The sequence below is a fragment of the Oncorhynchus kisutch genome, linkage group LG28 (genome assembly GCF_002021735.2).
Source record: "Oncorhynchus kisutch isolate 150728-3 linkage group LG28, Okis_V2, whole genome shotgun sequence".
In the NCBI taxonomy this organism is placed as follows: domain Eukaryota; kingdom Metazoa; phylum Chordata; class Actinopteri; order Salmoniformes; family Salmonidae; genus Oncorhynchus; species Oncorhynchus kisutch.
In genome coordinates this window covers 7042383-7058693 of record NC_034201.2, presented here as the reverse complement: position 1 = coordinate 7058693, position 16311 = coordinate 7042383, and the positions used below count along the sequence as shown (strand labels likewise).

Below are 16311 nucleotides of genomic sequence, written 5' to 3'. Positions count from 1 at the left end.
ATGAGTAATGAGGTGTAAGTAAGCAGAATTAACCTGTGTTGCCCTGGACTGACAGCAGGTCACTGGAAATGTCACTGGGTCTCCAGGGTGGAGTGAGTGTTGTCATAGGTGGGGAGGATGGTGTCTGTGGAACCGCACCAGGAGATGATTGGAACAGCCCCAGGAATGTCATCTGCTTCCTTGTTTCCATTGGCCTGTCTCCCACATTGATGTAAAATTCCACATCAGGAAGCCTCACCTCATATTGAAAATATATTATTATGTGAATTTCTGGTGAGGGGCAAATAAGTACCATCGGACAGTTAAGAAAGGACCATGATCATACTTATTGATGAAAGGACAGAGACCTGCACACACAAACTCACCTATAAATAATAGTGAACACATACAATGACACAAAAAAGACAAAGCAACGTTTTACCTTCCTGCATAGTGAGAGGAACATTTAATCAGAGAACTAATCAAATTAAGGTGACATTTTTTTATTATCTTGAAGTCAATGCATTTTCCCAGGGAACAGCGACCTGGTTGTCGATTACAGCATAGTGAATGAGACCTCCTCTGTTGGAGAACCGACAGGGAACCTCCTGTAGGAGGCGCTGCAGGTCAATGGAGGGGAAGACACTGAAGTCTGAAAAAATATTTATATTGACTATGTCCGTCCTAGCTCGTTCATTAATGTCAATCGAAATTACCGATTGCCTCTTATCTACTCGCCCCCCCCCCCCACCTTATGCCATAGTTTGTACATCTCAATTGTCAGTAAAAACCACATTTGTTTAAGCAAATCAGCCATATCAGCTATGTTTTTTTTAAAGGCAGTAAATGAGGCTGAATTAGGGTTGCCAACTTTCTCACTACCAAATAAAGGACAAAAGGTGGCCAGTGCACGGTCACACGGCAGTGTGTGGGTATGGTGTTATGGGAATGAATAAACAGTGTATATTCATAGTCTCATTCAATTGGGATGGCAAAAGGCATTATGAGTTATGCGAGTTAGGCAATTAGCTTTCAGAATGCGATTGTTGTCACTGCTCAATAACTGGTAAACGGAGTGGTGTATTCCACAGTTGACATTGGTATTATCTGCTGCATAGGCTGTGAAGTGTCTAATATCAAGTTCATGATTTTCCAGACAGTTCATCAGAGCTTGATGTATGCCATTTGTAGTTTCATCACTGTCTTCATAAAAGTCAAGTAACTTCAACTGCACTCCATCAGACACAGAAATATCTCACGCACGCTGGAAACATTTTTCTATTTCCCTTGTTTGAGGCATCACTGGCAACTGAGAAATACACAGGCTCACCTTCCGTAGGAGGCAGAACATCATTTCCCGCAGTAGACGATATTGCTAGCACCTTTAGCTAGCGTGGCCTTCTTGTGCATTTCTGTGGATGCATGCTGAGTTTGGTCACTCTCCCCTCCATGGCCAATTGAGAATTCCTGACAACATAAAGTACAGAAAGCTTTTGTCGGAGTCACCACTGCCAGCCTTAACCCACGTCTTGTTTGCTTCCCATTGTTTGTTGTAGCTGCAGTCTTTTCTTTTTTTGCATGTTTATCCATATTTCCATGATATGCCAAAACGACCGAACTACAACAGAAATTACTTTGCAGGAATTGGCGCGTTTACGCTATACTGTGGTTGGATGAATATACGGGACAAGGGAGATCACGTATGGGACAAACCAATTCAGCCCAATTTAAGGGACATCCCGGCTAATACAGGACAGTTGGCAACCCTAGGCTGAATGAACTGTTTCGCTGCCAGACAAGGCTCCGCTGATTGCCAGGTGTAGCAGTGGTAAGACGTTAGGACTGCTGTTGGGACAGCTTTATATAGGCCCTGTATGTCACTGTTATAGTGCAATTAATGTATTGTTTAGTGTTGTGTAGTGGCTTTGCTGGCATATATATAAAAAAAATGCGGGGGCACCGAGATTTACATGCTAAAATCGCGACTGTGCCCTGAGCAGTCACAGTACCCATGATAGGCTGGCCTGAGGACATAAAACCAACAGGATGCAGCATCACGTGGAATCAGTGAGAATAAATAACAGATAAACATACTGCCATCTATATTATTCAAACAGGCACTTAGATGATGAGTTAACTGATATTTTCTCTCAAGCGATCACACAGATCTGCCAATGCAGACAGTACCTCATCAGAAAGGAACCATCGCCTCTGTCCAGGGGAAGGTGGGTGTGGATGCGGACATGCTGCTTCTGAACGAGTCTACCTGCATGTAAAAGAGGAGATCAAAAGTAGTTAAATCACCTCGATTATAGGAACAAGAACATAACCGTAGGGACAATTGGAGTAATGTTCAGCCCACAAATGTTCGGCTCTATAGGGGAATAAAGGCCTGCCCAATCATGGACATTGTTTAAGAGGTTAAGAGTTAGATTTTGTGCATCAATAAAGCATAGGCTACAGTAACAAAAACAAGTCGTTTATCTGATGACAAACTCCCCATTGTATGAGATCTCAATTGATCTTGGGGTGAAATTGCCTTCAAAGGGATGGGTTACTAAACAGTTTCCCCAAAGATAACTTTAGTAAGGGACTGACCAGGGGATGAAGAAATGAAATTCATGAACTAATTGACATAGACAAAGAGCCTCATCCTCTCTGCGTTAGACAAATATTAATATTATCATAGACACTTACCCGGAGAGAAGTTTTCCCCAGCTGAGTTGACAGCCTGGATCGAACGGGCAAAACGACTTTAGGGTCTAGCCCTGGACCCCAAACAAGACATTTTTCAGGTCTGACTTCACTAGCTTGACAAAACTGAAAGTTACAAGTAAATAATATTAAAACTATACAAACTAACGGAAATACGCTCAGTATAGAGTTGAGTAGATTATATTTAAGAGTCATAGTTAGCTCCTTTCTAAAAGTAGAGAGACGAGGTAGCTACCTAACAAAAATGTATTTTTAGGGTACCAATTTAGCATGCAGCATCTCATCTTCAGAAGGGGGTGAATTTGTGATTTGGCCCAATGCGATTGCACGATGTATGGACTTGTGTGTATTGAGGAACTTTGATGAAATACACACAGGAAAAACTATCCGTTTACAGAGACCAAATATTGATGGTATAATACAGAAGAATGCCGGATATTACTCCCTTTTAATTTTACCAGACGTCACTTCTTTTCCTTCTTTCAGGGTCCGTGTTAATCGGAATCCTAGGGATGTCCCCACCCCCATTGAAGTTGAAAGTTAACATTTGTATAAGGGTTACGCAAAGACAAACCAAGTTAGACCGCTACATGTCGTTTCCAATGGGAACAAATGAGTCATAGTGGGCAGAGCCAAGCACGAGCTAGCGAGATCCTATTGGAAACGTTCTAGCATTAGCTTGGTAAAGTTACCTAGCTAACACCAATACAACCAGCCTGAAAACAAAGACCAGTAGAAACTACAGTCATTTTCACCATTCTTAGCAATTATTTAGGATTCCTTGTGAGTAAGTATTAGGTAGTATTAGCTAGCATGTTCTTCGCTTATTTAAATTGAACTTCAGTTAGCTAGCCAACTACTTAACCCGCTAGCCCAAAGCTAACGTTATAAGCAGTCAGCTAGCTTCATCTGGCTAGTGAGGCTCGACCTGACCGGTTAATGTGTTGTGAAGCTAGCCACAATAAGGATTAGGCACAATCGTGGAATTTGCTGTTAGCCTTCAAAATAAAAGTACCTATTTGAAAGTGATGCAGAAGGTTACAGTTGGTGGAATCATGCCATATTTAGACTAGATAATGTTAAACAAGGTTGGAATGTGAAATGGGGTATCAGTCTACTCGGTGACACCCACAGAACACAACTGTGAAGAGTTTACACAAACATTAGGGTTGTAGCTCTTATCACGGCACTGTGACTGTGTGAAATCACCTCCCCAGTCAGCCTATTGTGTGTATTGACATTCATATTGCACTGTACAGCTTTACCTAAGGATTGGGGATCAATGAAATGGGGTATCAGTCTGTGTGTGTGTATCAATTGTACTACTGGTCTGCCCAAATCCGCAACATGCTAACATGGATCACAAACAGACAAGAGTCAACGTGGATTCAGATAGAAGCCCAATCCTGTGGTTCATTGCCCTTAAGCTTAATTATATTCATTAATAACTTTAGTGAAGTGGGCAACATAGCCAAAACCTTTGTGATTTACAGCACCCTACTAGCGTGGAGGGACTGTAAGAAATACCTGGGCATTTCCTCCCAAATATGTTCTCACTCGCCTATAGTAGGCAACCCAGACTTGCCAAAAGCCCTCTGAGGGATGCCAACTTTAATCTTTGGCATACTCTAGGAATCAGGACCTTTTCAGACCTATTTCATCAGAAAACCACTACCCTGAAATCCTTTCAAGAGCTCTGCAGTGAATTCGATGTACCAAGATCCCATTTTTTTTTTTAAATATCTTCAAATTAGACATGTCATTTCCTCATTTACCTCCAAGAGGAGGTTTAGAACTCAGTTGAATGAAGTTGAAACCCTTCTTGTCACAGCACAATCCATTAAAGGCAAAATATTTTACATCTATAGACTCCTTTCTGAGAAAGGAAGCTCCTCCTTTACTCCTTTGAAAATAATCTGGGAAAAGGACCTTGGTCTGACTATCAGTGATGAGTTATGGGCGGAGGTTTGCGACAGGGTATACTGCTCCTCTACCAGTGTAAAAATGAAAGAATCTTTTCTTTATTATACTCCTTTGAGACTCCATAGAATGAAAACAGATATGTCTCCTAACTGTAAAAGATGTACCTCTGAAAGTGGAACCTATATGCATGTATTTTGGAGCTGTAGAGAGATCTGTACATACTGCTGCACAGAAAATACTAGAGGTACAGTTTGATATGACCCCGTGTATCTATCTTCTTAATGCCCAGCAGGACTTTGTTCTTGATCCTGACAGAGAAAATTTGCTTATGACTATTACATACTTTGCTAAGAAATGTATTCTTCTATTGTGGGCCTCTAATACACCTCCTACATTTAAAATGTGGATTGACCAGATTGTTGACTTTCTTCCTCTTGACAAGCTCACTTATGACCTCCACAAGAGACAGCCCAAGTTTGATAGACTCTGGTCTCCACTATTCAACTATATTTCAAACTGGACAGAGTGAACGGGGTGACTAGGGAAATGCGCAGATACATGTTGTGTAAGGTACTGTAAAACCTAAAAACGAATTATTGGCCCGTCGTCTCAGCGAATGCTTGAAATAGCTGATAAGAACCTTGATAGTGCTGCTGCAAGTGTTATATGTTTTTTTGTGTGTTTTTATTTTAATTTAGTTTTTGAGTACGTGTGCGTATGTGTGTGTGTATATATGTGTGTATGTATGTACGTATGTATGTATGTATGTATATATATATGCACCAAGGAAAATAAATAGATTAAGAAAAATAAATGCTTTTATTTGACTTTATCATTCATTTTAATTGTATTTTTATTTTTTCAAATGTATTATTATTTTTTGACTTTTTCTTTTTTTAAAGCCTGTCACATCTGTGAATGTGGAATGTGTTTTTAAAGCCTGTCACATCTGTGAATGTGGAATGTGTTTTTAAAGCCTGTCACATCTGTGAATGTGGAATGTGTTTTGTTGGTTGATTGAAAAACAAGAAAACTTAATAAAACTTTAAATTGAAGAAAAAAAAAGAGATGCAGCCAAGAGGCCCATGATCACTCTGGATGAACTGCAGAGATCTACAGCTGAGGTGGGAGACTCTGTCCATAGGACAACAATCAGTCGCATATTGCACAAATCTGGCCTTTATGGAAGAGTGGCAAGAAGAAAGCCATTTCTTAAAGATATCCATAAAAAGTGTTGTTTAAAGTTTGCCACAAGCCACCTGGGAGACACACCAAACATGTGGAAGAAGGTACTCTGGTCAGATGAAACCAAAATTTAACTTTTTGGCAACAATGCAAAACGTTATGTTTGGCGTAAAAGCAACACAGCTCATCACCCTGAACCTACCATCCCCACTGTCAAACATGGTGGTGGCAGCATCATGGTTTGGGCCTGCTTTTCTTCAGCGGGGACAGGGAAGATGGTTAAAATTGATGGGAAGATGGATGGAGCCAAATACAGGACCATTCTGGAAGAAAACCTGATGGAGTCTGCAAAAGACCTGAGACTGGGACGGAGATTTGTCTTCCAACAAGACAATGATCCAAAACATAAAGCAAAATCTACAATGGAATGGTTCAAAAATAAACATATCCAGGTGTTAGAATGGCCAAGTCAAAGTCCAGACCTGAATCCAATCGAGAATCTGTGGAAAGAACTGAAAACTGCTGTTCACAAATGCTCTCCATCCAACCTCACTGAGCTCGAGCTGTTTTGCAAGGAGGAATGGGAAAAAATGTCAGTCTCTCGATGTGCAAAACTGATAGAGACATACCCCAAGCGACTTACAGCTGTACTCGCAGCAAAAGGTGGCGCTACAAAGTATTAACTTAAGGGGGCTGAATAATTTTGCAAGCCCAATATTTCAGTTTTTGATTTGTTAAAAAATAAATGTCGTTCCACTTCATGATTGTGTCCCACTTGTTGTTGATTCTTCACAAAAAAATACAGTTTTACATCTTTATGTTTGAAGCTTGAAATGTGGCAAAAGGTTGCAAAGTTCAAGGGGGCCAAATACTTTCGCAAGGCACTGTAGATGGGTCCGACCACCATTAATCAAATAAGAACTGTTTTATAAATTAAGATTATTTTAGATGACACCTAACTATTAGCTACTGAAAGAGATTATGTCGTTTTGCACAGTTTTTGGGGAAGAACATTGTTTGCATCCGTGAGCTAGCTAGCTTTTTTTAATGAACAGCACTGTAGATGTGCGAGACAACTTCACCAGCATCATAGCATACGTATCGATGAATCGTTGTGACATATAAAATACTAGTGATAGTGTAATCCACGTGTAATAACTATGTTAAAAAAATAATGAACGCGTTAAATTACTATGTGAGGTGCAGCCATATTCAGCTCCTGATTGGTCAACAAGCTTATTTGACGCGTCAAATAGTGTTATTTGACATGTATCTTTTTTTGACAAGCAAAGACCCAAACGGCGTTCCATATTCGTCTGCATATTTTGGTTAGGGAACGCCTACTCTGTGAAGTGCGGGTGGGTAATAACTCAATTCGCATTTGCACTAAACAACGCAATTTTTTTTTACAACTTTGGCAAAGGGTAAAGTCTACAAAACTTAGTCCACTCTGTTCATAAAATAAATGTTTTATCGATTATAAAATTTGCAGAATGTCGGCCAAAATCCATCTCCTTCCATCGTCTCCCACTGCCAACCACTGAGCTTCCTCTCACTACCATATATCACCATATCATCAACATGGATTCAATAAATGTACAGATTAATAATTTGTTTTATTAATGTTTTTCAACTATAAATACATAGGCCAATAAGAAATGATTTTCACAAAAACGTTAAATATCTGCACAATGTTACTCAAAACGGTCGCCCTTTGCTAGAGTATTGACTCTTTCTCCCAATCATCACTGCTCAAGTAGTATTCTCCATCTGTAGTTGTATCTGAGTCATACTCCTCAAAGTCTGACAAACTGGAGCTAGTGATGGGCAGTAGTTCCATGGGGCCTTGAATGACTTGCAACTTCTGATCAATGATAAGTGAGTTTAACATCTCTGTGTGCCAAATCGATGACTCATTGAACCGTAGAGGCATAGGAAATGTCAGGCTCTTAGGGCGTAAGATGCTGTCTGTTTTTATTAGACTGATATAGGTTTTCTGAGTGCTAGAGAAAGCTCTGGAAAGGGTCCTGGGTGGGCGATCAAGGTCCCCTGGCCCTCTGATATCCTCCAGACTCCTTAGGTACCTTGTGGGGGCCATATCAGTTCCCGTGGAGATGCGCCTGTTTCTTGATGTTCGGCTTGAGTAAATGTTGGTGACAGAGATGGAGCGGCCATGTTTCAGGCCAAAATCAGTAGTGGTTGGAGAGTTGTTGGAGTATGAGAGCTGTGTGGGTTTAAAACAGGCAGTTCTACTCCTATCTGATCTACTGTCCTTACCCATTGGGCTAGAGAAGACATCTTCATTCTTTGTGTTGAGGCTAAAATGACTGGTTCTAGAATTTCCAGAGTCCTTATGGGATTGACTACTAAAATAGGGTGAATGTGGATGATTTGTTCTACTTAATTCTTCTTTTGACAGCGATGGGTTTCCATTTTTCTCAGTTGATATTGTGTTCCTCTCTTTGTCATGAATATCTAACTGTGCATTCTTGGATGCTAATTTAACTGTGGAAATTGTCAGCCCATTGCAGCCTCTGTTTTGTTGTCTCAGATGACCTGCCACATTACATTGAAGGTCAATGGGTTTCAGCACTTCTTTGACCTCTGGAGACCTCTTCCCTGTCCGTCTATTCTCACTGATGACACTAGCTCCCTCAAGTGTTGATGGCACCGTTTTCCCCTTTCTACCAAACAACACACTCCTTTCCTCAATACGTTTGCTACTGAATATCATTCTGAGGCGATTCAGTACCTGATCTACTTTCCGGTTGCTTCTGTAACCAGTGGGCTCTTTTTCAGTCCTATCAGAGACAAGAGTTGCGTCCTGAGCAGGCAAACCCAAGCTATTCTTTCTAATCTGAGATGCAAACAGATCCTTATTTGAAGTCTGACATTTAAATTCACTGATATTATGTGTTTCACTATCAATAATCTCTGAACCAGTGACTTTTATTTTTTCCCCTATCATCAACTGTTTTGTGTCTGCTGGGGCACTGTGTGTACCACCATAGGCTCTGGTGAGATCAGTCATATGATCTGGTGAAACTGGGGGGCTGTGAAGATGTGACTGAAGGCCGTGGGAGGCCCTGGAGCTGAGGCTGGAGAGAGAATGAGTCTTAACTGCCAGACTGGGACCTGTGTCATATACACCTGAATAATATGCATGGTGCTTGAACATTCTTTGGTTATTAGATTGAACGGAGGCATTCGTCTGCAGAATCCTCTGTTGGCTGATGGCTTTTGATAAACCAACCTGGGCTGCTAAGTTATGCTGCTTCGCCAACATGTTGATTCTCTCAGAAGATGACATCCATCTTGTGTTGCTGGGTGGTGAGTAGGGGGAGTGATTGTCACCAGCAGTATCCATAGACACAGCCTTGGTTAAATGTCTATCAAGTGACTTGGACCTGTTAAGGTATTTTGGGCTCTCAGTTGCTGTATCTAAAGTGTTCTTAGACACGGGGAGAGAGTTAAATATCAAAGATGAGCTTAATCTGGTCCTATATCCAAGAGGGTAATGAGACAGTGTAGTATGAGGCAGGATTCTGTTGAGGCTCTGGGGTGGGAAACATTGTAGGTCAGAGGCAGGGAACAAGGTGAGATGACTTCTTGAAATGTGCTCTCTCAAGGTGACTGAACTCTCTCGGTGGTCAGAGGAGGAGGGGAGGCCAGAGGGGAGGTTGGAGGGGAGATCGGAGGAGACGTTGGAAGCGAGGACGGAGGCGAAGTTGGAGGAGATGCCGGAGGCTTCAGCCTGGGTCTCTACATAGTGGGAGGTGGGCAGTGTGGTGGAGCTGCTTGGTCTTAGCAAGGAGAACGTTCCTGGTGACTCCACACTCCATGGCCTGATCAAGGACAAATGGCGAGCTGGTGTTACGGCCCGACCAGAGGCCTTCTGAAGTTGGCTCCTCTTCAAGTTAGAAGACTGAAGTTTTGGTGGTTGATGTGGGCTGTGAAAGGGAATGTTCGTAACCTCAGGGGAAAGACTCTCCACAGTGGCAGTCCTGGGCAGGGACTGCTCTTGAGGTGCAAGGAAGGGGGAGGAAATGTCAGAGTGGTGGGGGCGGATGGGGCAGCTACATATGTTCCGATTTGGGCTAAAGGGAATAGACGTTTTCAATTCAGCTGATGGTTGGATGTGTTCTCCTTTCCGAGGTTTAGATGTAGGATCCTCATGCTTCACTGGTGGGTGGCTGATTGACTGTGGTGCTAACGCTGGTCCAGTCACTCCAGAACTTTCTTGGTCCTCTCTCTGATTCTGACCTATGGCTGGCCAATGAAGAGAACAAGATTGGTACATTGACCTTTGACATGTTGGTTCATATTTTTATTAACCATTTATTTGCTAGGAAACCAGCCTCTTTGAGACACAATCTAATTTCTTTACTAAGTATTTGTAAACATTGAGTGTACAAAATATCAAGAACACCCCCCTCAATTTGTCAGGCATGGACTCTACAAGGTGTCGAAAGCGTTCCACAGGGATGCTGGCCCATGTTGGGATGCTGGCCCACTCCAATGCTTCCCACAGTTGTGTCAAGTTGTCTGGATGTCCTTTGGGTGGTGGACCATTATTGATACACACAGGAAACTGTTGAGCATGAAAAACCCAGCAGCATTGCAGTTCTTGACACAAACTGGTGCGCCTGGCATTTAATACCATACCCCGTTCAAAGGCACATAAATGTTTTTTTACCCTCTGAATGGCACACATACACAATCCATGTCTCAATTGTCTCAAGCCTTACAAATCTTTTAACCTGTCGCCTCCCCTTCATCTACACTGATTGAAGTGGATTTAACAAGTGACATCAATAAGGGATCATAGCTTTCACCTGGTTTCACCTGGTCAGTCAATGTCATGGAAAGAGCAGGTGTTCTTAATGTTTTCTACACTTAGCGCATATCAAATCAAGGATAACAGAAGTAACCACATCTAAACATATATGGCTCCATTTGTGTGTACATGGGTTACAGAATGCTCAAGTGAACTGTTTAAGTGTCTGTTTCACTCCCCGTCCAAACTAGGAGCCATCATAGCTGCAATCATAACACACAGTTTACTATCTGTCCTTTAGTAAATAACCAGAGGAGGACTGGAGCCATTACACACCTGTGGAGCTCTCCTGCTTTCCCCCTGTTTCCAGTAGATCTGTTCTCCTCTTCCCTGTTTCACCCACAGGGAAGGCAGCAGGTCCAATCACCTGTAAATGAGAGAGAGAGAGAGAAAGAGTTTAAGTATGCAAATCATGTCTATTTTTAGACATCACATGCTGTGCTTGGCACCAACATACAATAGAGGGATTTGAATCAATATTTCCATTTAACCTTTGATCCATGAGTTCATCAAAAGCTATGGGCCAATCTCATAATAACTCAACAATACGTGCAACTCCCAATTAATCAAAATGTTGGTTAATCAAATAAATGTGGTTGTGAACGCAAACATGCTATCCAGCTAACTTACATGACAGAGAGATATAGGAGAATAGGTTAGAATATGTTCTCAAGAACTGCCACAAGCCGCTGAGTTTACCCAAGCATGTGTCATAGGCATGCAAACCTGCTGAGGGTACACCCAAGCTGTTGAAAAGGCTCCCTGAAGGGGGTGTGTGAAATACGACAACTTTGATGCAGTGCGGAAGCAATACTTTACAAGGAGATTATAGGCCCAAAGGTGAGGGGAACACCCAGGCACTGGTTACTACACACCTACTGAGGGCCATTATGCACTAGTCTGTACCTTATTAGACTCCACTGAGTGATCCTCAGTGGGCTCCTCCTCTGCAGGACTCTCTGTGAGCTCCTTCTCTCTGTGTGCCGCCTCTGTGTGTGCCTCCTCTGTGTGCACCTCTTTAGTAAGCTCCTCCTCTGTGTGCACCTCCTTGGTGAGCTCCTCCTCTGTGTCCACCTCCTTGGTGAGCTCCTCCTCTGTGTGCACCTCCTCGGTGAGCTCCTCCTCTGTGTGCACCTCCTTGTTAGGCTCCTCTGCAAGCTCACCTATTTGCTCCTCCACATGCTTTGCCTCAGTACTCTTGCCTTCGCAGCTTTGTTCTCCAGAAGAGGAGACGTTGCTAACCCTAGGGGATGGGGATAAGCCTGCATTAGAATATCCCTTTACCCTAATTTCATCCTCTGAAGGCTATTGTCACAGTAATCTGCATGTTTCCACCATGTTTGTAAGTGTACCAGCTACTTATTTGTTACAAAGGCTCACCCATTGTTATGGCTGTTGTTTTTCCCTCCCGGGTCTCTGCTGCCCCTCAGAGGGACCCTGAGGCTGAACATGGAGCTGAGACGGGCTCGCAAAGTTGTATGTCTTCCGCTACCGTCATCCTTCCCTTTTATTGGTTTACTTCTCACAGTTTGCTGCTCTGTAGAATGACAACGTGTTGAAATATCACTCAGGACAAGCAGCAGTGGGTTACTAACTATTATAGCCAAAGATAAAGAGTAGGACTGTATGGGCTGACTGACTAACCTGACCCGGCAAACCTCATGAGTAGCAGCAATATCTACAGTTAGGTCACCAGTAGTGACCTAGTCATGCTCTCATTGGAGGAGTAGCAGATCAGATTCCATCTCTTACATCTTATTAGTCATCACTTGTCCTAAGGGCAATTTCAGGCCATTTCTGGGTCAATGGCTCACCTTGTATTTGGCATTTTAGTCCTTTAGGAGATGCTCTTATCCAGAGCGACTTACAGTTGGCGCATTCATCTAAAGATAGCTAGGTGAGACAACCACATATCACAGTCGTAGTTTGTCCAACTCATTAAAGTAGTTATTAGCAAAGTCAGCGCTAGTAATTCAAGTGCAGATTAGTTTTTTATTTATTTTTTTGTGGGATTTATTTAAGATATATTTATTTGAAGAGTTACAGTTCATGCTAACAGTTACATGTAATACACTACCGGTCAAACGTTTTAGAACACCTACTCATTCAAGGGTTTTTCTTTATTTGTACAATTTTCTACATTGTAGAATAATAGTGAAGACATCAAAACTATGAAATAACACATATGGAATCATGTAGTAACCAAAAAAGTGTAAAGAAAAATCAAAATACATTTTATACTTGAGATTCTTCAAATGGCCACCCTTTGCCTTGATGAAAGCTTTACACACTCTTGGCATTCTCTCAGCCAGCTTCACCTGGAATGCTTTTCAAACAGTCTTGAAGGAGTTCCCACATATGCTGAGCACTTGTTGGCTGCTTTTCCTTTACTCTGTGATCCGATTAATCCCAAACCAGGTCGGGGGTTTGCGGAGGCCAGCTCATCTGAAGCAGCACTCCCTTACTTTCCTTCTTGGTAAAATAGCCCTTACACAGTCTGGAGGTGTGTTGGGTCATTGTCCTGTTGAAAAACAAATGATAGTCCCACTAAGCCCAAAACCAGATGGAATGGCGCATCGCTGCAGAATGCTGTGGTAGCCATGCTGGTTAAGTGTGCATTGAATTCTAAATAAATCACAGACAGTGTCACCAGCAAAGCACCCCCACACCATAGCACCTCCTCCTCCATGTTTCAAGTGGGAGATACACATGAGGAGATCATCCTTTCACCCACACCACGTCTCACAAAGACACAACGATTAGAACCAAAAATCTAAAATTTGGACTCCAGACCAAAGGACAAATTTACACTGGTCTAATGTCAATTGCTTGTGTTTCTTGGCCCAAGCAAGTCTTTTCTTATTATTGGTGTCCTTTAGTAGTGGTTTCTTTGCAGCAATTTGACCACGAAGGCCTGATTCACACAGTCTCCTCTGAACAGTTGATGTATGGTCGTTTACCAAATAGGGTTATCTTCTGAATATCAAACCCATCAAGAAGGAAAGAAATTCCACCAATTAAGTTTTAAGAACCTGTTAATTGAAATGTATTCCAGGTGACTACCTCATGAAGCTGGTTGAGAGAATGCCAAGAGTGTGCAAAGCTATCATCAAGGCAAAGGGTGGCTATTTGAAGAATCTCAAACATAAAATATATTTTGATATGTTTCATACTTTTTTGGTTACTACATGATTCCATATGTGTTATTTCATAGTTTTGATGTCTTCACTTTTATTCTACAATGTAGAAAATAGTAAAAATAAAGAAAAACCCTTGAATGAGTAGGTGTTCTAAAACGTTTGACCGGTAGTGTACATAATAGTGATTATTCTCCCTAACACACGTCCTAGCCAGTCATAGACAGAGCAAGTTAACAATTAACCATAAGTACATATTTACAGATAATTACAGTATATGGAGAGTCATGTTATGAGACATCTGTTAAGTTATGAGGACACTTTTAACCCTGTAGAACCAGAGCAGTTCCTGGCATAAGGGCCAGGAGCTTCATAGTTAGTAATGCAACATATGAAACACAGTGAGCACATTTACATGCACACAAATCATTTGATATGAAACTGATTATGGCAGTAGGCCAGTTAAAGCATTAGTCATGTAAACAATGTTTATTTTGATTGCAATTTTCTGCATTTATCAAAGTCCCATCAGGTAGCCTGGGGGGTGTGCAGAAATGCAATTTCAGAATGTGGGGGGGGATATACCCATATATCAAATAATCAAACACATGGTTTCCATTGAATTTGCACCGTTCCAGTATTATTATGAACCGTTTTCCCTTCAGCAGCCTCCACTGGTGTAGACAGTGTATCTGGTGGTCTGCCCTCACCTATGTTAGTGCTGTGTGGTGCCTGGGATGGGTGGACACTGCTCTTGTTAGTCTGCTGGTTTCTCAGGTTCTTCGGCCATCCTAACACAGACTTTCTGTCCCCCTGCTGCTCAAGCAGACGTCTGGTGACCACACAGGTATAAATGATTAGTCAGACGTAAAGTATGTAGCTACACACACACACACAGAGAGAAAAGCAGACAGAAACCCACGATTCAATCCAACTTAAAAAAATCAAATGCTGTCCTTTTACACTAAAGTATACGATCTCTCACTTACCCAATCCTCTCCTTTTCAATCTCCTTTAGACGCTTGTCTCTCTCTAGAACTTCAACAACAGCATGTGCCTCTTCATTGCTTAGGAAACCTAGATCCAAGTTCAAATTATACACTGTCATAGTTCCTAACTTGGCAGCAATCACTAACTGATTCCACTACAGATTGGGTGATAAAGGAAATGGAAAGTAAGTTGAAAGATAACTGAAAATCAGACATTTAGATAACCAAACCACTGATGTTCTACAGTCTGCGTCTTCCCCATTGCAGAGTACTCAGTGTTTTAGTCTGTCCCTCCCTTCATGCTCGAAGAACAAACATAACTCTATGCAGGTGGATCCACGTCGCTGGTCAGCTGAGAAGAGAGCAGGTTACACCCTCTCACTGCCAGCACTCTATTTGTCTCCTGGGCAGTTTGCTGATGTTATCTACAATCTGCTAGATCCTTGGGCGTGTCGTCTAGCCGTGGTGAGAAGCATAGGACACATAATCCCTGTATTTTGCACCTGGCGTGCAACGCACTCCTCTATCAGAACAGTCACAACATACACTGAGAATACAAAACATTCAGAATGGCTCTTCCCATGACATAGACTGAACAGGTGAATTCAGCTGAAAGCTATGATCCCTTATTGATGTCTCTTGTTAAATCCACTTCAGTCGGTGTAGATGAAAGAGGTTAAAGACGGATTTTTAAGCCTTGAGACATGGATTGTGTATGTGTGCCATTCAGAGGGTGAATGGGAAAGACAAAAGATTTAAGTGGCTATGAACGGGGTATGGTAGTAGGTGCCAGGCAGATTTGTGTCAAGAACTGCAATGCTGCTGGGTGTTTCATGCTCAACAGTTTCCCGTGTGTATCAAGAATGGTCCACCGCACAAAGGACATCCAGATAACGGCAGGGTAGCCTAGTGGTTAAGAGCATTGGACTAGTAACCGGAAGGTTGCAAGTTCAAAGCCCCGAGCTGACAAGGTACAAATCTGTCGTTCTGCCCTGAACAGGCAGTTAACCCACTGTTCCTAGGCCGTCATTGAAAATAAGAATTTGTTCTTAACTGACTTGCCTAGTTAAATAAAGGTAAAAATAAATATAAATAACTTGACACAACTGTGGGAAGCATTGGAGTCAACATGGGCCAGCATCCCTGTGGAACACTTTCAACACCTTGTAGAGTCAACATGGGCCAGCATCCCTGTGGAATACTTTCAACACCTTGTAGAGTCAACATGGGCCAGCATCCCTGTGGAACGCATTCAACACCTTGTAGAGTCAACATGGGCCAGCATCCCTGTGGAATACTTTCAACACCTTGTAGAGTCAACATGGGCCAGCATCCCTGTGGAATACTTTCAACACCTTGTAGAGTCAACATGGGCCAGCATCCCTGTGGAACGCTTTCAACACCTTGTAGAGTCAACATGGGCCAGCATCCCTGTGGAACACTTTCGACACCTTGTAGAGTCAACATGGGCCAGCATCCCTGTGGAACACTTTCGACACCTTGTAGAGTCCAAGCCCCAACGAACTGAGGCTGTTCTGAGGACAAA

At 42.3% G+C, this 16311-nt stretch overlaps 1 protein-coding gene and 1 long non-coding RNA gene across 2 annotated transcripts; both read right to left on the bottom strand.

The window, feature by feature from the left end:
* Positions 1-31: 31 nt before the first annotated feature.
* Positions 32-3616, bottom strand: LOC109872543 (uncharacterized). The gene is made up of 4 exons (XR_002252478.2): positions 2677-3616; positions 2167-2245; positions 1310-1446; positions 32-194 (listed from the first exon to the last, which is right to left on the bottom strand). It is a non-coding gene; the product is annotated as an uncharacterized LOC109872543 (long non-coding RNA).
* Positions 3617-7399: 3783 nt separating this feature from the next.
* On the bottom strand, positions 7400-15123 carry LOC109873257 (uncharacterized). Its single transcript, XM_020464891.2, has 6 exons — positions 14766-15123; positions 14487-14608; positions 12020-12176; positions 11546-11882; positions 10916-11006; positions 7400-10071 (listed from the first exon to the last, which is right to left on the bottom strand). The coding sequence occupies exons 1-6, from the start codon at positions 14882-14884 to the stop codon at positions 7520-7522; spliced, it is 3378 nt and encodes a 1125-aa protein (XP_020320480.1). The 5' UTR covers positions 14885-15123; the 3' UTR covers positions 7400-7519.
* Between the last annotated feature and the right edge of the window lie 1188 nt (positions 15124-16311).